At 40.6% G+C, this 23,375-nt stretch overlaps 1 protein-coding gene across 1 annotated transcript; it reads right to left on the minus strand.

The window, feature by feature from the left end:
* Nucleotides 1–205: 205 nt before the first annotated feature.
* LOC141617421 (cyclin-dependent kinase F-4-like) lies at nucleotides 206–7,822 on the minus strand. The gene is made up of 14 exons (XM_074434620.1): nucleotides 7,534–7,822; nucleotides 4,442–4,961; nucleotides 4,275–4,353; nucleotides 4,124–4,192; nucleotides 3,941–4,030; nucleotides 3,721–3,859; nucleotides 2,807–2,909; nucleotides 2,656–2,708; nucleotides 2,509–2,575; nucleotides 2,288–2,396; nucleotides 1,647–1,712; nucleotides 1,488–1,556; nucleotides 1,030–1,315; nucleotides 206–610 (listed from the first exon to the last, which is right to left on the minus strand). Exons 2-14 carry the CDS (start codon nucleotides 4,447–4,449, stop codon nucleotides 435–437), a joined length of 1,314 nt encoding a protein of 437 aa, XP_074290721.1. The 5' UTR covers nucleotides 4,450–4,961; nucleotides 7,534–7,822; the 3' UTR covers nucleotides 206–434.
* Nucleotides 7,823–23,375: the final 15,553 nt, after the last annotated feature.

The following is a 23,375-nucleotide window of genomic DNA, read 5'->3' on the forward strand; positions in this document are numbered from 1 at the left end:
ATTTCAAAGATGTGGTTTGAGGTATTGCCGCGGAAATTCTATTCAAACTCCGGACATCCGGTGAACAATGGGTTATTTTTGTTAATTAGTTGCGTTATTATAATGTAAGTTGAAACGTTGGGGTTATCAAACCTGAAAGAATTATGTAAAGCACAAAACCAACAAATCACAGAATAACGAAGAATAAAAAGAGCAGAAACAAAAGAGTCGAAGCAAATAATAGGTCATAGAAATGTAGAGCACTTTAAAGATCATGTCGATTTTTATTCGAGACAAACATTATAAACGCAATTCCATCCCAACACCAAAATCAAAACACAAAGACATACAAGTAATAGTTTAATATTCCATAGCCAACTGAAACCGCCTGAGGCAAACAAAAACACACTCCAATTTATTGTATGTTTGTATATATCATTGGCAACTAGAAGAGATCATCCCGCGACTTTCCTGACGAAATTTCTAGAAGGCTGGATCACCGGAGACGGTGCCATAAACATATTGGAATGCCCATGCCATCCTCCAGCCTTCATAGGCACTTGCCTGCCACTACCCACACTCATGTTTGACAACCTCTCTGCTGTTTCAGTCACGCCACGTGTCATCCTCCCTGAATAATTACAGGCAGCATATAACACTATAAGATGAGAACACAAGCAACAGTTGAGGCTTCAAACATGTGATTGAGAATAGACGCTAAACTTATATAGTTATATGTGAACACAACAATTACTCACTCCAATTCATTGATAAGTATAAAAAACAAAAACCCCCGACGGTTTTCAAGTGAGGAGAGAATTCTCAAACAAGCTGCATAACTTGAATAATTGGAAATACGGAAGGAAAGAAAGGGCCAGTCTTAATCATTATTGAGCTGTAAGGATAGGCATTATTGGCTGCATTTTATGGTACATTTATGATCGAGCTTAGGCCACAATGACCAATTCAAGATTATCCCTTAACCAAGGTTGAACACCATCGATGAGACCCTCTCATAAAAGATTCACTGTAAAATATGACTGCACTTACATGGGCTATTCATAGCTGGTGGTCGATACTTGGGTTGCTCAGCGGAGCTCTTTATAGATTTGTCATTCTTGTTCATACCCTTGTCATCCATATCCAGTTTTCGTTGCACACCAGCACCAAAGGCCACATGGGGTTTTGGATAGGTGTCCTTTGGGTTGGGAAGACTTCCAGGGCCAGAATACCTCCTTATGGATTTCTGCTCGATAAATCCCTTGGCTTCTGTAGGCGGCGGTGTTCTATTGATAGTTGCCCTTGTCCGAAGGGATGGAGGTACATAGAAACATTTCTGCATAATTTGTAATCATCAATCAGTCTGTGTTTTTGATTAAGGGACTCTTGGTAACATAGACCACAATTCAACATTATTCGTAATCCAAAATTTCAGCAATTTGTGTTTTATTCTTCTGAAATGCATATAGATAAAGCCAAGAACAGTCACTAACTGAATAATAAATTACCTGGAAGAAGGGATGTTGAAAAACCTCAGCAGATGTCGGCCTTCTGAATGGGTCCCATGAACACAGAGTCTGAGAAAATGCAATAGAATTTCAGTGACAGATGTTGCTATACGCGCCAGCCAATGACTGGAGTAGGGAGCAGAAATAAAATCAGCTTACCGTTATAAGGTTAATTGCATCTTCACTTGCCGAGGGCATAAAAGTTGAAAGATGTGCCCCAGGAAGCTGAAATACAAACAGCCAGGATAAGAATCATAAAATAAATGCAAACTTTCAGTGGCAGATGCATTTGCTAGCACACGAGTGACAAGAATAGATCGTCTTAACTCGTACCCCAGTTCTGCTTGCCTAATTTGGCCCGTAAAGTAAAAGTTGACATCATAATAAGGCTGCCTGAGCAACAGTCAGTTCATGGAAAGATTTTTAAGGAAAAAACCATATTAAGGTCGAAGGAGAGAGAGAAGAGACAAATGTCCTCCAAGTAGCAAGGTTGAAGAATAACAACATGGTAGCACAGTACCCCAGCAGCCCAGCCAAACAATATTGCAACGTACAAAGAAACAGAATCTAGCACAAAAATAATTCTAAACGATCCCCGTGAGGGAATTGATGTGCAGACAAGAGAGGAGATTAAATATTCAAAAATCCAAAGAACTAGTACTACAAAGTCTAGAAACCTTTTTCGCTGAAAGATGAAAAGACAAATTTCTAAATAAACTAAACATCTAGAAATCGTTTTGGCACAGAAACTAAGGCTTACGCCGCCCCCACATACATTCAACCTAACTAAATTAACTGACCTGTGGGAGCTGGAAGTTCATTGCTCTCGCAAGCTGACACCCATGGGGCCAAGTGCTCTCTGTTGGAGTTCCAATAACACTGCAGATCTTGTATATCTCATCTGCTTCACTACAAATGCATTCATAGAAAAATCACAAGTACATCAATACTAGATATACATCCACATACTACCAATTTATTAAATTTAAAGAGATTGGAATGTCAAAGATTAAGTTCATACTTTAGACCAGGGAAAAGAGGACGGAGGGTAAACATTTCTGCCATTATGGCACCCATAGCCCACATATCTGTAATTGAAAGTCATCAGTCAGATGTCAGTACGTGCAATAATAGTTCAACCACACAACAACAGTCTCACTCCACTTACCAACAGCGGAAGTATATGTGGGTGACTGAAGCAGAACCTCAGGAGCCCGATACCTGACAAGGAACCATAACTTAGTTATTAACCTATTCATAATAGGTCAACCTACAAGAATGAGGATACACATTTCAGCTACTAAGAGAAGAATCTATACCAGCGAGTTGAGACATATTCGGTATAAGGTGGAGCTGAAGTTATTTCTCGAGCAAGACCAAAATCTGCTATCTTGATGACATCTTTTGAGACCAGAAGATTCTCTATTCATTAAACCAGTAAGCAAACAAATTAATTTAGAAGGATGATAATGAAAAATTGGATAAAAAAGAGCATGGAGTAAACTAGGTGATGAAACCAAGAAAACGTAAAGTATTTAGCTTCAAAATGTGATGGAATAATGCAAAATGATCCACAAAACTGTTTGCCCTTATATTATTAAGGGATTTTCTCATGTGTACCCTCAACTATTCCTCTTCGGTTTGAAAAACAAAAATTATAGTTTTTTGAACTCGTAGTCAAGAGGTATGGCCGGTCAAAGTTTTTACAGGATAAAATTTAACAGATGAGAACTCACGATTCAGAGTTCTGAAAAGGCGAAAACGGTGATTTTTTATTTTTTTTCAAATTTGTAGTCTTTACGAGATCTTTGGTATGGGAAAAAAATGAACGTTTTCAGAACTTGTAGCCAAGACTAGTCAAAGTTTTTTTTTTCCAAAAAAGAAGGGTATAAGTGAAAATGAAATAGTTGAGGGGTACACATCGGAAAATCCCAATTATTAAATAGCCCTTTGGTCGGAGCAATTGCATCATGGGCATAGCAAGATAGCCTCTACATATTTCCAACAAACATAAGAATGTATCACAGTATTACACATCATTTTTATACATTTCCTGGTTTCATGTGTACATTACACAGGCTGTGGTATTGAAGAGACACCCAACCCAAAAATTTCTAGAGACAACAAAATAAACTCCATAACACTTGCCAAATGACACGGTTAACATTAAGCAATAAAGCAGCAGAGATGATCCAGCAATGTAATTATGGTTCCAAATTGTTTCAGAAGATACCTGGTTTAAGATCACGATGGAAATACCCACGCTGATGCATGTAGGCAAGGCCTTGAAAAACTTCAAAGCAGCAATTTCTGACTTCAGCTTCAGAAAAGGGCCTTCCCCTACTTTTCATAAGCTGGTACAAATTGCACTCCTGGAGACACATCGCAAGGACTCCTATAAGCAAACTTAACTACCAGCATAAGCAAACAAACAAAAGGTGAAAGTTTATTACCATATATTCAAACACAAAATATAAGATGTCATGTTCTCTAATAACTTCCTTCAACTTCACGATATTAGGATGGTTCATCTTCTTCAATGACTGGAACAAAAGCAGTAAAACCTCAGCCCTTTCAAAATGATAAGAAAAATTAATAAAAGAACTACTAAAATATTGATGAAATTACTCTCAGACCTTTACTTCTCTTAAATTTATGCATTCTTCCCAGGAATAGTATTTCTTCTTCATCTTTTTTATGGCGACCTATGAAGAAAAATATTGGCAGCAGATTAGTCAACAAACCAAAAAAAAATATCTAATATAACCAAAACAGGATGAAACTCACCACTTCGCCAGTTTGTTTATTTATAGCCCTCCAAACACACCCAAAAGTTCCATCACCAACTTCTTTAATAAGCTTATACCTGTTTCATCCAGGGTTTTCATTAATCATCAAAATTCACGACAAACAACAACATTCACATGCCAAGCACAATTGTTGAATAGACTCACCTCTCCATTAGTGAGTCTGAATACACAGGCACCTGCTCCTTATTCAAACAGATTGATAGATTGCTAACCCGAGACACATATGCGATGGAGATGACAAATGTCCGCAAATAAACTAATTGAAAAAAAAAAGGTATATCCTGGCTGGCCCGGCTGAAGATGCCTGTCAGATTTCTATCACAGAAAAGACATGCAACAACCTGTAGCCGGCTAAGTTTGAGAACCTACTTACAGAACAGTAACCAATGGTTAATAGGATAGGCTTATCCAGGGGAGCTCTAAGAAGCAAGGACATCTCTTAGTGGAAAATTGAATTAAGCCTCCTATCTTCTTGATCATTAAGATAAACTTGGGCACTAGGTGCTGTTGACAAAAGAAACAAGTGGAAAATTCCCAAGATTGAAGAACCTCCAATAAAGAACTTCCCGAAATAAAACAGTGCAGAAATGGAAATAATTTGATTGATATCGAACTTGCTCCATAGCTTAGTAGTGCAAGATGTGCAGTTTAAGAATACTGGAATCTGCCAAGTACAAGAGGGAACCTTTAGTCATCTGAATAATCTTAGCGAGAAGTTCTTAATAAAATGCATCAAAAAAGTACATTGCCTTCACATGTACAAGTGAGTATACCACTTTAAAGTCCTGTCCAATCCCTTTATACGGAAAACAGTTTGTCAAGAATGCTTCTAGGAAGTGGAATAGTGTCTGTGCAACTACGTATCCCCATGGAAAGAAAAATGTACTATTATTTAAAACATCATTATACATAACATAATGTTTCTGAAAAAGTGACGCCCATGACATAAGACTGTTAAGAAACCCCAAAAGCAAAGATTATGCAAGGTTGATAAACTTCTGAATTTTGTTTATGCAACATCAAAATCTTCCCGATTATATAGATATTGTCTCCCCTTGCATAAAGATCATTGTACGCAATGTCTAAATATAACACGGCAATCCAAGAAAAAAATTGCTAAGTCAGTCATCAAACCATCAGAAAGAGTATCACAACTGCAACCTTATAAACCAACTTCATGATTTGGAAAAAGATGCTAATATTTTGATTATTAGAAAAAGGTTAGGAGCCTTGAGCACAGATGAAGCAGAGAAAACAATCAAGAAGACAAAATCAGAATATTCCTCTAGTGTACGTACTATTCCAAATTACATTTCCTGTTCAACTTATCTTAGAAATCACATCACTACTCCTGCTGTCTCTCAAGTAAAAAACAGATAATCCTAATCTTTGGTTATACAGCAGTCTTCCAACAGGCTAAAATAACACAAAAAACACATGGCTGTTGCCAAATAACTTATCTGGATCAATAGCCAGACAGCTAGACAGTCGCTGCAAAATAAAAATCAATGCTAGCCTCTTTTTATCAATTGCCTGGTAGCCAATGATACTAGCAGTTTTTCCCGAAAACATAAGCTGGAACTCGTGGCAATCTCGAGATATCACAGAAATCAGAAACCCCAATACAACTTCAGTACTTCAGATGCAAGGATCTTAAGAGTATCCCCTCTATTCCATTTATCCAATACAAGTCAAACTTCACACTATCGTTTAACCTTGACCAACTCAACATTCAAACTTCATGAGAAGAATTGGTCAACCAGTCAACCAAAATGGAAATTTGCATAAAATGATACCATACAATGTTCTAACAATGTGGGGCAAAGAAAACAAGCCTAGTTTAAGTGTTTAACATAAAAGTAAAACACACATGTTCTACGGAAAAGTTGGAGAACTAGTTACTAGTCCAAAGAGACACAACCGTCAACAAATCGAGTAAATCAGTTTTCTCGTACACGAAGATTAAGAGGACAATTAGGCCTTGTTTGGATATCAAAATAGGAGGGAACGGGAGGGGAGGGAGAAGGAGGGAAGGGAAAAGGAGGGAGGAATTGTTTGGATATAATCCCCCCAAATCTTTCCTATATTGGAGAGATTTTGATTTGCCTTGGAGGAAGGAAAATGAATTCCTCCGAATCCCTCTCCCCTTATTTGCTAACCAAACAAGGGATTTCAAATTCCCTACTCCCCCTCCCTCTCCTTTCCCTCTAAATCCCTCCATCCAAACCCACCCTTAGGCCTTGTTTGGATAGGAAAAAGGAGGGAAAGAGAGGGGAGGGGAAAGGAGGGAAGAGAAAGGAAGGGGAGGGAGAAAGGAGGAGGTGACTTTCCTTCCAAATCTTGCCTATGTTGGTGGGGAAATAATTTGCCTTGTAGGACCCTCCCCTCCAAATCCCTCTAATTTCATTTTGCTAACCAAACAATGGATTTCTCATCCTTTCCAATTCCCTCCCCTCCCTTTCCTTCCAAATCCCTCAATCCAAACACACCTTCAGTTTTAGAAAAGGACCTGCCAATAAAAAATCATCCAGAAGTCACAACCAAACAAACAAACAACTCAACCTTCCAGGGGGCCAGAACCGCTAAATTTTAGATACTGTTATTAACTGGAACTCCAAACAGCACCTTCAAGTAATTCAATGAATGCGCAGAGTGCAAAATTGTAACAATAGATGCTGACTGAAAATAGGAAAGTGAATTCATTGAGAGACAAATCATAATCATAATCATGATTGAACAGATATAAACAACTTCATTATATCAAAGACAAGATATTTTAGCTGAAAAATAGTCTGAATTAAGACTGGGCCAAAATATATAATCAATCAATTCAAACAACGTAATGCAAATATCAACAGAAACTCCGCAAAGCATAATTTATAAAATCTCGGTGAATTTCAAACAGCTAACCTTAACTAAAGATCAATAAAACGCATCATAACGTATTGAATCAAACCAATTCAAAAAATACGTAATAATTATTACCAAAATTCAATCAATTCTTACAACACAATGCAAATATCAAATAGAGACTCTGCAAATCAAAATTAACAAAATCTCCGTGAACTTCAAATACATAACCCTATCTACAGATCAACATAACACATCGATCGTAACGAACCGAAACAAATCAAATTATAACAAAATTCAATAATCAATCATATAACACCAAAAATTCAATCCGAATTGTAAACAAAAGTGATGAAATCTAAAAAGAAAAGGAGAGAGAAAGATACCAGAAAGGTAAAAGGTAAAAAACCACCTCCCAAAGAGAGGAAGGGATAAGGCGGACTCCAGAGCGCTACCTCTTTCTCTCTCTCTATATCTTTCCTTCTTCTCTTCTACTATCTTCTTCTATTCTCTCTGGTCTAACAATAATAAGAACAGGTTGTTATTCGGTGGCTTTAGCAGATATTTTGGACCGTAGAAATATTTGTATAAATTGTACGATGACGATGATGTTATCTATTTTAGAGGCTGACCTAACCTTATTAAGGCCACGCTATATATATTGCGTTATACTTTGTTGATTTATGGAATATTCTTCATCATATATGGAAACTCGAAACAAAGTAAAGGGATTTTTATATTTTATGTAAGATTTTCTTGTGGGTGTGTCGTGTGAATTGGTTTATTTGAGAATTTTGTGAAAGTACAAAGCTTCCCAACTTCAACAACAACTCTTTTGTAAGACCATTGTATCAATCAATCAATCAATCAATCAATCAATCAATACTATATATTAATTCCAGAAACCAAGGGACTTCAATGTAATTAAAGAAAGTTATACAAATTAATTATACTATATAGTTTTAAATCACTAAAGAGCCATAGTGTGATGGAATAGATAAAGGACTTCAATGTAAATATTATATAGTTTTAGTTAAAAGTATAAATTAAAGATGCCTTGATGAAGAATATTTATGGAAATTACATTCAATTAAAGTAATTAAATTTAGAAAACACAATAATATAGTGATTTTCCTTAAAATTAACATGCCCCACTTATAGAATTAATTAGTATCATCATAGAATTATAAATTAAATTAAATGTAGTAAAAGTAATAGTAGCGGCGACGAGATTAATAAAATTAACAAAGTATTAATGTGGGAGTAGTAGTGAGTTATAATAATGACGGTGGGAGTAGTGAATGTAACAACGAATGTAGTGAAAGTAATGATGGTAACAATGAGAAAAAGTATGAACAATTAAATAACTAATCGACTCAAAGAAATATTTTATTTATTTAAACAAAGGCCGGATAAAATTAACGGGAATAATGAATTTAACAAAAAAAATAGAAGAATTAGTAAAAGAAACAATAGTAACCACGAGAGTAGTGAACGTAATGATATTAACAAAAAATGTCGTAAAAGTAATAATATTAATAGTGCGGTAGTGAACGTGTCTCATAATTTGAAAATAAATTTTACATTTCATCATAATTACAAGATATGTCATAGAAAAATATATTACTAATAGTAAACGTGTGAGTTAGACAATTTTAACATAGTTTATTTCATTGAAAATAAAATTTAACGGTAAATAGAAGTAGCCCGGGCGAAGCCGGGCACCAAACCTATACTATATATTAATTCCAGAAACCAAGGGACTTTAATGTAATTAAAGAAATCTATACAAATTAATTATACTATATAGATGTATAGAGATGTTAATTATTTAACATACAAAAATATAATATAAGTAGGTTATAAATAATTCTAGTTAGATTTCATAATATATAATACTAGCTTTGGTGTCCGACTTCGCCCGGGCTACCTCTATTTACCGTTAAATTTTATTTTCAATGAAATAAACTATGTTGGAGTTGTCTAACTCACACGTTTACTATTTGTAATATATTTTTCTACGGCATATCTTGTAATTATGATGAAATGTAAAATTTACTTTCAAATTATGAGACACGTTCACTACCTCGCTATTAATATTATTACTTTCACGTCATTCTTTCTTAATATCATTACGTTCACTACTCCCGTGGTTACTATTGTTTCTTTTACTAATTCCTCTATTTTTTTCTGTTAAATTTATTATTCCTGTTAATTTTATCCGGACTATATTTAAATAAATAAAATATTTTATTGAGTCGATTAGTTATTTAATTATTCATACTTTTTCTCATTGCTACCACTGTTACTTTCACTACATTCGTAGTTACTTTCACTACTCCCACTATCATTATTATAACTGTCCCTACTCCACATTAATATCGTTAAATCGATAGCATCGTGTGATGGACCTGATAAAGGGACCTCAATGTAAATATTATATAGTTTTGGTTAAAAGTATAATATAAAGATGCCTTGATGAAGAATATTTATGGAAACTACATTAAATTAAAGTAATTAAGTTTAGAAAACACAAGAATATAGTGATTTTCCTTAAAATTAACATGCCCCGCTTATGTAATTAATTAGTATCATCATAGAATTATACATTAAATTAAATGTAGTAAAAGTAATAGTAACAGCAACAAGATTAATAAAATTAACGGTATTAATGTGGGAGTAGTGACAGTTATAATAATGATAGTGGGAGTAATGAAAGTAATAGTAGTAACAATGAGAAAAAGTATGAACAATTAAATAACCAATCGACTCAAGGAAATATTTTATTTATTTAAATATAGGCCGGATAAAATTAAAGGGAATTATGAATTTAACAGAAAAAAAAATAGAGAAATTAGTAAAAGAAACAATAGTAACCACGGGAGTAGTGAACGTAATGATATTAAGAAAGAATGTCGTGAAAATAATATTAATAGCGAGGTAGTGAATGTGTGTGGACAGCGGGCCGCCCACGGGGGCGCTTGGTGAGAAACGGGGAACAAGCGTTTGCATTTTGTAAGGAGTCGCCACCAATTTTTATGGGAAATTGGAACCGTTCGAATACCTCATGTCATGTCAAGACACAAAGTAGTGACATGAACACTAAGCAATCGTTACCCTTAGCATTCTATGTCTAGAATGACTCTCGTGGATGCCAATGAACACGGGTGCTCACGGAGATCTGGAGTAAGGGGTGAGGGTACGTATTAGGAAACTCTTTTGATCGAACACCTAATCCCGCCCGCCTCGATAGCGGCCTCTACTAATGATTAGGGAAGTTATTCGTACTTGATATATCGTCGGTTATATGCATGCAATGCAACATCCATAGATTAAACCTAGCATGTGAAGAATTAACTAAGTCGGTTGACACATAATTAGCATACAATTAGGTCGAAGTAGGATTTAAGGTTGATTTACATGTGAAGGCATACAAATGATGCGATAAAAGAAATACAATGAATATAAATTACAATAATGAAAATTACATTAATTACATAGGATTTATTGATTTATGTCGAAAATACCTTTAAAACGGATAATTTGAGAGAAAGGAAAGAAAGAATAAAAGACGAACAGAAATTAGCGTGATATTACGGATATTAGTTAGTTAATACGTAACCTAATTAATCTAGGTCAAGGCAGAAAAGGAGTTCGAGGAGAACTCATCCGAACAGCGCAAGAAGCTGCGCCCTCGGAAGAGCGCGGCGATTCTTGCGTCTGTTTCAAGGGTGAGTTCTGGCTGTGAAGCCGGAACTGCAAATCGTTAATGTTAATTGTTAATTTTAGGGATTGATTTGATAATTGACTCGGATGAAAGTGATTTAATGTATTAATTACATGTGAATGATGGTCATAAAAACAGTAAAACATGAATGAGACGGATGCAAACGGATTAATTATGTGAAGGGACGACGTTAATGAATGATTAATTAGTGACATCGGTGAATGGAACAAACTAAACATGATGAATTGATGACAAATTAATGACGAATTAATGGATAAACAGATGAAAACTATATCAATGACGAATTCCAGAAACTCAATATGAACGAATTATTAATAACGAAAACCCGCAAATATGGATTACTTGGGATTTAAGGTCGGATTTATGATGATTAAAACATATTAATGATGAATAAATTATATACATGTGAATTATTATGTGAGAGAATTAAAGACAAACATACGAAAACAAATAAGAAAGACGGAATAACGAGAGGATTTAAGAAGAAGAAAAGAAGCAGGAAGCTGGCGGCCTCACGAAGAAGAGGCGCGGCAGAGCTGCGCTCCTTCGAAGAGCGCGGCGATTCTTGCGTCTTTTCTCGACGTCATCATCGGAAATCCGCAAAAACAGATTTTAACAAAGGGTTTTAGAAATCGATTTTAACGGTAGTTTCGACATAAACCTTACAATGATGATACGATAAATAAAAATACAATAAATAAAGAGAATTATTACACCCTCAGACTTACATGTTGACGGAACGAGATGAACTAAGAATATCGATTAGTGAATGCTCGACGCGAATGCAAGGAAAGAGTGCCCTCGTAAGAGGAAAACGATTGATTAATTTAAGTTGATTGAGTGTAGTTGGTCAAATTGGTCGGTCATGCAACGGAGAGGCCGGGTACCGGAAGATCCGAGCTTACGTGGTCGGAAGTCCAAGCACGTAGGCGCCAATTAGTAAGAACGAAGTCTAGAATGCAAAGGGAGAAGAGAAGGGCGAACACTCGCGTGAGAAATATGAGGAGCGAAGGCTCCTATTTATACTAATCACGTGAAGGAATAGGGTTTCGGAGACTCTTTGGAAGTGAATCTCGGAAAGATATAAAAAAGATACGTAAATCATGCAAAGAAGGGCATGGGAAGAGGCGCGGCGACCATCTGCGTCCCTTGGAAGAGCGCGGCACTGCTTTGCGTCTGTTTCCCGAGAGGTTTCCTCTTTGAAGAAAGATTTCCGCGTTTGAGTTATGGTAGGACGGAAATAATTCGATTATCTTGTGAATATCACGGGATATTATTTGCCAAAAGATAAAATTTATGAAATATGGAATAGAAATATCCAGGAACATTCGAACATTCGACTCGGGATTTAATGACTATCGAGAAAATGGAGACGGTTTTGACCGGACTCGAATGTACTCTAATTCTGCCAAAACGACCGTATCGGGACGTAGATGACAACTAAGAGGTAGACATTAATATTTGAGCAATCACTGGACGATAATCTTACGAACTGTCACAAATCGTTCCGCGAATCAAACATGCGGCCCAATCATCACCGGGTGGTTTGCGGGAGGTGCGAAACGAGGTGTCTCTGAGCCCCCACTTTGACCGAGGCTTGGACAAGGCGAAAGTCAAAGTATAGCCATCAGTTCAATCGAAGATTACAACCTGACGACTATGGCGACGCGAGGCGGTTGGGGTCTCGAACCAAGGACTGTCATCGGGAACATTTTAGAGTCTGTCGACTTAGGGAGGGTCGTTTAAAGTCCATTAGACTACGTAAGGAGGCTGCTTGACCATAAGGAGAGACCATACGAGACTTCTTCTCGAGATGCTTCCGGAGTTTGCATAGGAGCTAAGGTTTGAGCTTGGGAGCTAAGGGTAAGACCTAAAAGATATATAAGGATTGGTGCTAGGGTGTGGGACCCTAAAGGAAAGCATTGACGGGAAGGAGGTCAAATGTGAGTTCAACCTAGAGATAATTAAGTTTTGGGTATAGGAACTTCTGGAGAACGACACCCTGTCGGACTCCGCGGGGAAACAAGAGATATTGAAAGCGGCGGGGACGTCGGTAGAAGCTGGCTGGGGGAACCCGCTGCGTTGGTCTCAAGCGAACTCTTCTTTGGGAAATATTGCGACTAGGAACATCTTGATCGTCGTGAAAGAAATCTTGAGTGAGCGATCGCAAAATACTATTGCGCCGGATAGAATGAGTTGAGCAATACTGCAAAATACTGCTGCGTTGGATAAAATGCGGACCGAAGCGAAAGAAAATCGTCGAAACGGACCAAAAAAAAATATAATAGCGTTGAAGAAGAGGCGCACCAAAGATGGGCCCACTAATAACGAACTCATAACGAATTTTTGAAAATTCGTATGGAGGGAACACCAGGAAGAGGCGCAGCAAGAGCTGCGTCTCTTGGAAGAGCGCTTGGCCCTCTTGCGTCTTTTCCCCAATTTGGCATTTTCCGCGTAAAAACGCGAAATCAGAAGGTTTATTCTTCATTATTTCGAAACTCATTTCCTTCAATTTCTCTCTCAAATCTTCACCATTTCCGTCGAGGTTGGATTCAAAAGCTTGCTTTAAATATGACTAATCGAGGTATGTGTCTTAATCTCGCATTAATCATTTACATTTGTCGAATTTTGAGCCGCGAGAATTAGGGTTTTCGACCCTTTTGATCGAAAATTTGGGGCTTTTCCCCCAAATGAATTTGCTTTGCCAAATTGATGCTAGAAATGGATAGTAGGCAATGTTAGGAACATAACCATGTATTTACTTTGAATTTTCATCGAGTTTTGAGCCCTTGAGCGAATTTTGAGACGGTTTCTTTGAGCAGTAAATTGCTTGAAAATAGCCTTAGGATTGTCCATTGGCAACGAAATTTGATATTTGGGATCCTTGGATGATGGGTAAACTTCCTGTCATCTCGAAATTTTGGTTTGCGACAACTTTTCAGGGCACCTTTCTAGGGCATAATCGCCTAAAGAGTTATAACGAAATCTTTGCCGAATTTTCGACTTGAACCGGGACTAGGCTTTGACTCGGACTTGATTTGACCCAATTTATCACGCGAGTGATTGGGCTGTGGGAATATGACCAAAGATGGCCGAAAGGACAGTTTTCGGGGCTCAGGAGGCTCGAAAACTCCTTAACAAAGGCTTGTCATCATGTGACGCGGCCTAAATTTACTTTAATGTTGCAGGTGATGAGGCTTCTACTTCTGGGAGGACTCCCATGGAGATAGACGCTGTTGTTGTTGAGGAGGCTTTAGAGCGGCTTTCACCGTGCGGTGATGGCCCTTTGGAGGCGAGGCTCACGAGGAGGAGGCCGTCGAGGAGGAGGAGGAGGCCCGAGGCAGACCAACGTCGAGCACGGAGGTCGTCGGTGAGGGGAGCCCCTGCGTGGTGAGACACAGGAGAGTAGGCACCTCGTGTGGGCTGAGAGGGTCACATGTCCTACGGGACGGTGAAGAGTTTGGTAAATAAGAATTCACTACTCATTACCTATTCTCTTTCATTTTTTTGTCCAAACTTCTTGCAAATTTCATTCAAAACTAAAGATAGCTTTGTTTCAAATCATAATAGGAGGCCGGGAACATCTGGTCGTTCTCGGGTTATACGACGGCGATGGAGCACTACGGCGGTGTCGGCGGAGAAGGCCATGATCGAGCGTGGAGCGTTTGGTCCTCTGGTTCAGGTCTGGAGGGATATCGTGAAGAGGAAGTTGCGGGCCAACCTTAGCCTGGTCCGCGCTTTCTTGGATCGGTCTCGGGACACGACTTCCACGTTTCACGCCTTTCGGTGAGGTGGGAGTTACTACGGGAGGATTACGGCATGATTTACAGTGCAGGTGTGGGGCCCGAGGAGGTGGTGTGGCGGAGAGGCTGCTATGAGGGCGGATTCGGCCGAGGCGAGGAGGTTGATCGGCTGGAACTTATCGCCGAAGGCTGTTGCGATCTTAGGGCTTGGTACCCAGTACCTACGTCCGAGACTACTTTGGGGAAGACCGGAGGCGGTGACGATCGATGAGAGGGAGGCGCTCCTCCTCCTTGTCTGGTGAGCAGAGAGCTCGTCGTGGCTTTGGTGGTTCTTGTCTTCGATTTACCTCGGAGACAAGGGCGAGAGGCTATCGACGAAGCTTCTTCCCTTCCTTTCGACACGAGTTCCCTAGGACGTTGGACCGGGTTCTCACTTTGGTTTTGCGGTCCTCATCCGCTTCATGAGGGGGCCATGGTTCGTCCGGAGTTGATGGAGAAGGGGACTTCTCTGGTTTGTCGGACTGGACTCTTGTTGGAGGTATGAACCTTCCTTTAGGCCAAAGTAAATTCTTTTCTTTATCGAATCACGAAAGATCGTTTATTGATCATTCTGTTTTATAGGCATGGGTGTACTCTTACTTCCCGAGCTTCGCGCCCAAGAGGACGAGCGTTGGAGAAGGCCTATCCGTGGTGAGGATTGGGTGATGTGCGGGACGAAGAAGCAAGCGCTCTTCTCACAATGTCTATCGGCGGGATGTGAACGCCCTTGGTGAGCGGCGTGAGTATCCCACTTGTATGTACATCTCTTGTACTTTGCTTCTATTTGATCATAGGAATGATCTTTGCCTTTATATTGTCATGATGGGTGCCCGGACCTTGGGCGGAGTCGCCTGGGCGCCTCCTTTTATTCTTGAGGTCCTTCGACCTAGGAGCCCGAGTGTTCTTTGTTGTGGACGTCGATGGGTCTGTGTGGTATCGGGCGAGCGTTTGGCCGTCGGTGCTCTCGGGCGCGTTGCGGTTCCCATTGACCCTCAGGGGCGATGTTCCGGAGCCTGCGAGGCGAGAGGGAGGCGGACTGGGCAGCTGGTGCCGATGGCGACGACCTTCTTCTCGCACTGGCGAGGACTACTCGGCATTCCTTTACGGGAGGTTGGCGTGCGGCGATAGTAGTGAGTATCCTTTACTTTTCTTGATTTGATTTCGAGAGTTATGATGAAAGATCATCGATTAATGAGAGCTATTTGTCTTTGCGGGAGGTCGGCGGCGGGCGTCGAGCCCCGGTGTACCCCGAGACTCTTGAGTACACCGCGTGGCCCCGGGAGGACGACGATCTCGAGTTGCGTGACTTTGACGTAGGTGTGACGGATCTTTGGCCTAGACGATGGCGCGACATCGATTCGGAGGGTGAGCCTCCGCTTATATACCTTTCGTGTAAGAACACATTTGATTGACCTTGTTCACTTTATTGAGAATTTCTTTTGAAATGCAGGTCGCGCCATCCCGGTTTGTGGCACTATGGAGGGTGGCCAACCGGCTACGAGCTACCGCCATCGAGGCACTTGTCGGTGGTCGAGGTCGTCAGGTATGAACCTCGTTCGATTTCTTTTGATTGATTTTGATTTTTCAGTTTTGTTTGAATTGATTGACATGAGCCAATTTGTTGTTTCTGAAGCGACCAGCGAGTGGAGCGAGTTGGCCCGATCTCGGGAGGAGACGGCTCGCTTGTCGAGGAGCTCGAGTTTCGGGACGCCGAGATTCTTGCTCTTACGGCGAGGGTTGCCGAGTTGGAGGGTGTCCATCAGTAGTTTGGCATAGTTTTGTAGACTTGTACATCTGATTTTGAACGTTTTTGGACTTGTTTGGGCGCGGGCCCCGATTTGATTTGGACTTTGGATTTGGTTTGGGCGCAAGCCGGTTGCTGTACATTTGTATATATGATGGCCTCGAGTGTCTTTCTTTTTGGGTTGTGTTGCTTGTACCTGCGGGTTAGTTCTTGAACAGGTTTGGTAGACAACGGTTTCGTAGTCATCTTCAAGAAATTTACATGGAAATCACGCATTTTATACACATATGGTCTTAATTAGCGCAAAAAAAGACTCAAAAGGACAAAAAAAACGCAAAAATGTAAAAAGCGAAAATTTTGTCGGAAATGACCGGACGGTAGGGAGGGTTACCCCCTAAAAAAAGAAAAAATAGAAACCTGTAAGTGTAGAAGTGATAATGTTGAAATTTGTTAGAGAAAATGAAAATAAAAGAAAATTATTTCCTAAAAACGAAATTAAAATGAAATTTATTTCCTAAGAATAAATAAATAAATTAAAATAATAATAAAAGAAAAGTTAAATGTGATAAAAATGGCGAATGTGTCGACGTTGCCTCGAAATGCGTGCTGCGAAGTTAGGAAACATGAAACATGGTAAACTTGCTCATATTTACCAAAATAAAATCCCGTAGGAATAGGAAATTATTCGTTATAGGATTAGGAAAGATCCAAACACGGAAATCACGTAAATCTAGTGCAGGGAAGAGGCGCAGCATGAGCTGCGTACCTTTGAATAAGCGCAGCGAGAGCTGCGCTGTTCAAGCTCGTCTCTTCGGCGGATTTTTGGAAACAACAATTAGTATAAATAGAAGTGTCGACGAAGCTTTAAATCATATAACTCTTCCGTCTTTTCTCCGTTAATCTCATAAAAACTCCCAAAATAAATTTTCAAGAGAAAATTTGTCATCATGAATACTTTGGAGATCCGTTTGAAGGAATGGACTAATGAATTTTCGAGTGTTGAGAAGCACGATATTGGTGCTCATAACCTTGGGTCTCTATTGAGTTTGAAACTCATTAAGGTGGTAAAACCGTTCTTGGATGCTTGCCTTGACTCACGGGACCCAAATTGTCATGTTTTCGCGTTCCCGGTGGTGATATTTGTCCTTTTCCGGAGGAAATCGCGCTATTGGTGGGTGGGATCCCGAGCACTTACCCGCTATTCCTTCCACTTCACAAGGGTATAAGACCAAATTCAGAGACTTGCTTGGATTGACTAGACTCGAGGTGGATCGCTTGGTTACCCCGAAAGGCGTGAGAATGTTGGATTTTGTAGACCGATTCATCAGGGTGACCCCACGATTTCTTATGTTGCTAGGAGGAGAGCATTTGGCTTCTTTTTGCTGCATGTGTATGTCTTTCATGGACACGTTGATGAAGATTTGCGAGGTGATCCCCGTCTTTTGGGTCTTATCGAGCAAATGGGAGCTTGCAGAGCCCAGCTTGCTTGTGCTTAGGGAGATTATCCGGGTTTGGATAATAGGAAATCAACGCGATCTTCCATTTTCTGGGAGTCCAGTTATCTTACGGGTAAAAGACACCCTTTTTCTCTTTTTTTTTTTTTTTTTTTTTTTTTTTTTTTTTTTTTTTTTTTTTTTCGTTTTTTTTTTCGTTTTTTTTTTTTTTTTTTTTTTTTGGGTGTCTAATACCTGCTTTTGGTAGGTTTGGCTTATGGAACAGCTCCGATTGCTCGAGCCCCGGTTCATGCACTTTCCTATCATTCCGTATGATTGCGATGAGGACGCGGTTGTACATGGTGGACTTCACTCAGGTCTGTGACTATTGGAAGAACAAGCTGAAGAATGATGATGGCCCGTTGATTAGGTGGGTCGTACCGTGGTGGCATCTCAAGTCACATTCTTGGAGTGTCTTCTTTGGATCCCACTAGGTCCGTGCGCATTCCGGGATTAGAGTTCATGGTATGCATCTTTCCGGAGAGATTGATGAGGCGAGGTTGGGTGAAGCAGACTATCCGAGGCTTGATACCGTTCAGACTCTTTGTAGCGCTACCACCGAGAGCCGAAGAGAGTGGGCCATCAAATGGGCCCAAAGGAACATGTGGTTCTTGAGCTTCTCCGCCAATGCTTTGTGGGTGTCGATTCTATCCGAGGTGGAGAAAGGCGCAACCCGGAAGAACGCGAGAGAGGCGAGGAACGCGAGCCTGTCGACTACAAGGTACGCGAGGGAGAGAAAGAGAAGGAGAAGCATCCGATGAGAAGGAGAAGAAGAAGTTGGATTTTGGTCATTCATCCTTGAAGAAATCAAAGACTACTCTGTTGCGGAAATGGTGGTTGGCAAGAATGGAAGAGTCGGGCCTCGAGAAAGACCGTTGGTGATTAGGTCCGAGGTGGTGCAAGAGCGCCCGGCTCGAGGTCGTGACAAGAAATATGACAAGACCGACAAGGGCAAGGGAAAGATGGAGGAATAGCCCGAGTCCTTACTTATTATTTGATTATTATTATTATTGTTGTAATAAAAAGGAGGGATTTTTAGAATCCTAGCCTATTCTATTTTTATTATGTAACGTATTATTATTATTAGAAAATGAATGGAATAAAAAAAGGTTGAATGGTTAAGAAACCGCTGTGATTTTCTTTTATTATTCTTGTCGAATTTCAAATGCAATGCAAATGTCCTTCTATTTACATTTTAGGTATATTGGGTTGAATCCGGTGAAGGATTGCCTACGTATTCACTTAAAAAGCGAAATCAAACCCTTGCGCGTAGTTTGAGTAAATGTAAAAGAATAATTGTTCTAAGCAAGAGCTTGTAATGAACATAGAAAGTAAGCATGAGCTTTTGTTCTCAAGGTGCGAATTCAGTTTATTTGGTGATATGAGGATGACAATCTTGTCAAGATGCAAGAGCATAGTGACACTTAGCTTATTTCAGCTTGGCCAGGGGCCGTTTATTTAGTGCCACAAGAGCGACACATGGGTTTACGCGAGGCGCGTTTTTGTCCTATTCTAGGCATAGTATCGTTTCGTTTCAGTTGGTCAAGGTTTGTGGGGTTTGAAAACTCATTCCCGTCTAGGGTGTGATTCTAACCGCACTTGCCGGGAGTATGGATTTGACTAGGTATGGTCGGCCCAATTAGGTTTGAATTTTCCCCTTGGGTCGACGGGTAAAAGAGCTCTAACCGATTTGAGTACTAAGTCTCCTTCTTTGATGTTTCTTGGCCTAACTCTTTTGTTGAAAGCTCGTTTGATACGTGCTTGATATGTTTGGACATTATGCAAGGCGCGTAGCCTACGTTCATCCAGGAGGATGAGTTCTTCATACCTATCCCTCTTCCAATCGGCCTCCAGGATTTGACTTTCGAGTAAAATGCGTAATGATGGTATTTCGGCTCGATTGGTTTACGGCCTCCATGCCATAGGTCAAATAGAAAGGAGTAGCCCGGTGGGCGTCCCTAAGCGACGTCACGATACCCCATAAAGCAAAGGGTATCTTGCTTGGCCAATCTCTATAGTTTATCGGTTATTTTCTTGAGAATTGTGACAACGTTTTTGTTTGCCGCCTCTACCGCGCCGTTAGTACGTGGTCCTGTAGGGCGAAGAGTGGTGATGCTTAATCTTGTATTTGGCTAGCAATTGCTCGGTTTCAGCCTGGAAGTGTGACCTATTATCGCTGATGATCTCATGTGGGCAACCATATCGACAGATGATGTTGTTTTGTATGAATTTTGCCACATTTTAAGCCGTAAGAGCAGTGTAGGAAGCTGCTTCTACCCACTTGGTGAAATAATCAATTGCTACTAGAATGAAACAGTGACCTCCTGTTCCGGCTGGGGTTATCTTTCCGATTATGTCAATTCCCCATGCGGAGAATGGCCAGGGAGATGTCATCGTGTATAGCAACGAAGGAGGGACGTGTTGTACGTTCCCGAAGATTTGGCAATTGTGGCAGTGTCTCACGTATTTGATGCAATCAGATTCCATTGTGCTCCAATAATACCCTAAGCGTGTGATTTTCTTTGCCATCATGGGCCCACTCATGTGAGGACCGCATTCTCCGTCGTGGACTTCTTCCATCACCTTTCGTGCCTGTGAATGATCAAGGCAACGTAGGACTACACCAAGAGGTGTTCTTTTGTATAACTCTCCTTGCATCAGGATGTATTGGGAAGCTAATAGGCGTATAGCACGTTGTCCCCTTATGTCCATATCTGGTGGATAGGTACCGTTAAGCTTGAAATTCAGGATCGCTTGGAACCAGGGTTCTGTGCGATTTCTTCTTCATCGGTGATTTGATGGACATAAGCCGGTTCTGATCGTCGTTCAATACACAAAGGCATTTCTACCATGTGGTCTGGCATATTTATCAAAGATGCGAGTTTCGCAAGAGCGTCTGCAAATTGATTTTCCTCCCGAGGTAGGTGTAGGTAGGTTACGTGGTCAAAGAATTGAGCCACTTGGTCTATCCTGGCTTGATAGGGTGCGAGGCTCTCGCTTCGGATTTTCCAGGATCCTGTAACTTGATTGATGATCCGTGATGAATCCCCATGTATCCGGAGGTTTTGATGCCTAAACTTACTGCCTGCTAGAAGTCCAATGAGACAAGCCTCATACTCTGCGGCGTTGTTTGTCACCTCGAAGTCGAGTTTGACAATGATTGGTGTATGCTCACCTTCGGGAGAAATGAGCAATACTCCTATTCCGAATCCTCTTAAGTTTGATGCTCCATCAAAGTATAGGTCCCACGAGTCTACGTCTGTTTGGAGTATATCCTCGTCGGGAAATGACCAAGTGTCTATGGTTTGCGCGTCGTTGATAGGATTTTATGCGAAGAATTCGCGACGGCGCGCCTTTTATGACTTTCGGTGGCACATATTTAAGGTCAAATTCGAGAGCATCGAGTCCACCTTGCAAGACGTCCGTTGAGGACGGGTTTCTCGAAGAGGTATTTGATTGGATCCATTTTGGAATATATCTTGATCGAGTAGCTAAGCATGTAGTGACGTAGCTTCTTCGTTGCCCACACAAGAGCGAGGCATGTCTTTTCGAGTTGCGAGTACTTGCACTCATATTCCAAGAACTTCTTACTTAGATAGTAAATAGCTCTTTCTTCACTTCCTACGGTTTGAGCCAAAGATAGCACCCATGGCGTTTCGATTCTTGTGAGATATAAACCAAGAGGTTGATCTCGTTGTGGTGGCATGAGCACCGGTGGTTTAGCCAATATCTCCTTGATTCGGTCAAACGCCTTTTGACAATCATCATCCCACATGGTGTGGTATGTTTTCTTGAGTTTCTTGAAGATAGGCTCGCAAATCATGGTAAGTTTCGATATGAATCGACTTATATATTGTACCTTTCCCAGAATCCTCCGACTTCTTTTTTGTTTGAGGTTGTGGCATTTCGATCAGAGCTTTGATTTTGAAGGATCTATTTCTATACCGCGTTGGCTAACGACATATCCTAGGAGTTTTTCGGATGTTACCCCAAATGTGCATTTCTGAGGATTGAGTCTCATGTTGTACTTTCGTAGCCTTGCGAAGAACTTGCGAAGGTTCGCAATGTGTCCCTCTCTTTCCTTGGATTTGACGATCATATCATCTACATATACCTCAACTTCTTTGTGCATCATGTCATGTAGGAGTGTAGTTGCGGTGCGTTGGTATGTAGCTCAGGCGTTGATCAATCCGAATGGCATTCTTGTATAGCAATAGGTTCCCATTGGGTGACGAAAGCGGTCTTGTGCATATCTTCCATGGCCATCTTGATTTGGTTATAGCCCGCATACCCGTCCATGAAGGATAGTAATGCGTGGTCTGCAGTATTGTCCACCAAGATGTCAATGTGGGGTAGAGGGAAGTCATCTTTCGGACTCGCTTTGTTTAAGTCCCTGAAGTCAACACAAACACGGATTCTCCCATCCTTTTTGGGCACAGGTACTATGTTAGCTACTTGATCGGAGTACTCGGAAACTTTGATGAACCGGCTTTGAATTGCTTATCAACTTCTTCCTTAATCTTTAGAGCCCATTCTCATTCTCATTCGTCAAGCTTCATTTCACGAGGTTTGAAACCCGGCTTAATCGGAATCCTATGTTCGGCGATATCCCTGTCGATCCCTGGCATGTCTTTGTAGGACCAAGCGAAAACGTCTTTGAATTCATTTAGGAGGTCTATGAAATCGGCCCTTTCGGTAGAGCTCAAGGTAGTCCCTATCCTAAGTTCTTTGGGTTCTAACTCGGTTCCTACGTTGATGGGTTCGGTATCCTCTATTACTTGTCCCCCTTCCCCTTCCTGTAATATTTCTTTGGCTACGTAGGGAGGTATTTCGGTCAAGTCCGGGTCTTGGTCATCCTCGGTATCATCGCCAGAATTGCACTCGAAAGAACACAGAGAGTAAGCGTAACCCGATTTATTCATATTAAGATTTGAGTAAAGTTGAAACAAAGAAGCCAACTGATCCATGGTCCGTGGCGGTAAAGGAACGATGGTGGGGGCATTCCCGAACTACCGTGACTACTCGATGCTAGGCTAGGAGAAACGAAGGGAGTGGGGATGACAACAGGAGTAGACTCTCTAATGACTTCTCTAGACTCCGACTCGACTACGATTCCGAGCTCCGACTCGAACTCGTCGTCTTTCGGTTCTCCTTTGAACATCTCTCCTTCTCCCGTAGTGAGTTTGAAGAGTCTTCCTTGGTTGTTGGTCCATTTGATAGATTTTCTCCATCCTTTTCGCCGCTTTGTGTCGATTTACGTGATCAATGCGGTGGGGTTGAAGCGATCGTCTGAAGTATCATAGTAATGATCTCATCCTGCGCGGCCCTAATGAATCGGTCCTCTCCAAATAATAGGCTCACGGCTTGTTCGTCGAAGCAAGGTGCTTGACGGGTTTTGACGGTAGGAACCGTTTCGGGAGGAATGAAGTAGCAATCGTGAAAGATCTCGATTCCGGCTAAC

Source organism: Silene latifolia, chromosome X, assembly GCF_048544455.1.
Source record: "Silene latifolia isolate original U9 population chromosome X, ASM4854445v1, whole genome shotgun sequence".
NCBI lineage: Eukaryota > Viridiplantae > Streptophyta > Magnoliopsida > Caryophyllales > Caryophyllaceae > Silene > Silene latifolia.

What these genes read in the sequence shown, in the direction of transcription:
- LOC141617421 (XM_074434620.1), bottom strand. An exon ending in CCATCGTGATCTTAAACCAG is followed by an intron (nt 2,910 to 3,720) that starts GTATCTTCTGAA and finishes TTTAATGAATAG; the next exon opens with AGAATCTTCTGGTCTCAAAA. An exon ending in CCTCTTTTCCCTGGTCTAAA is followed by an intron (nt 2,397 to 2,508) that starts GTATGAACTTAA and finishes ATGCATTTGTAG; the next exon opens with TGAAGCAGATGAGATATACA.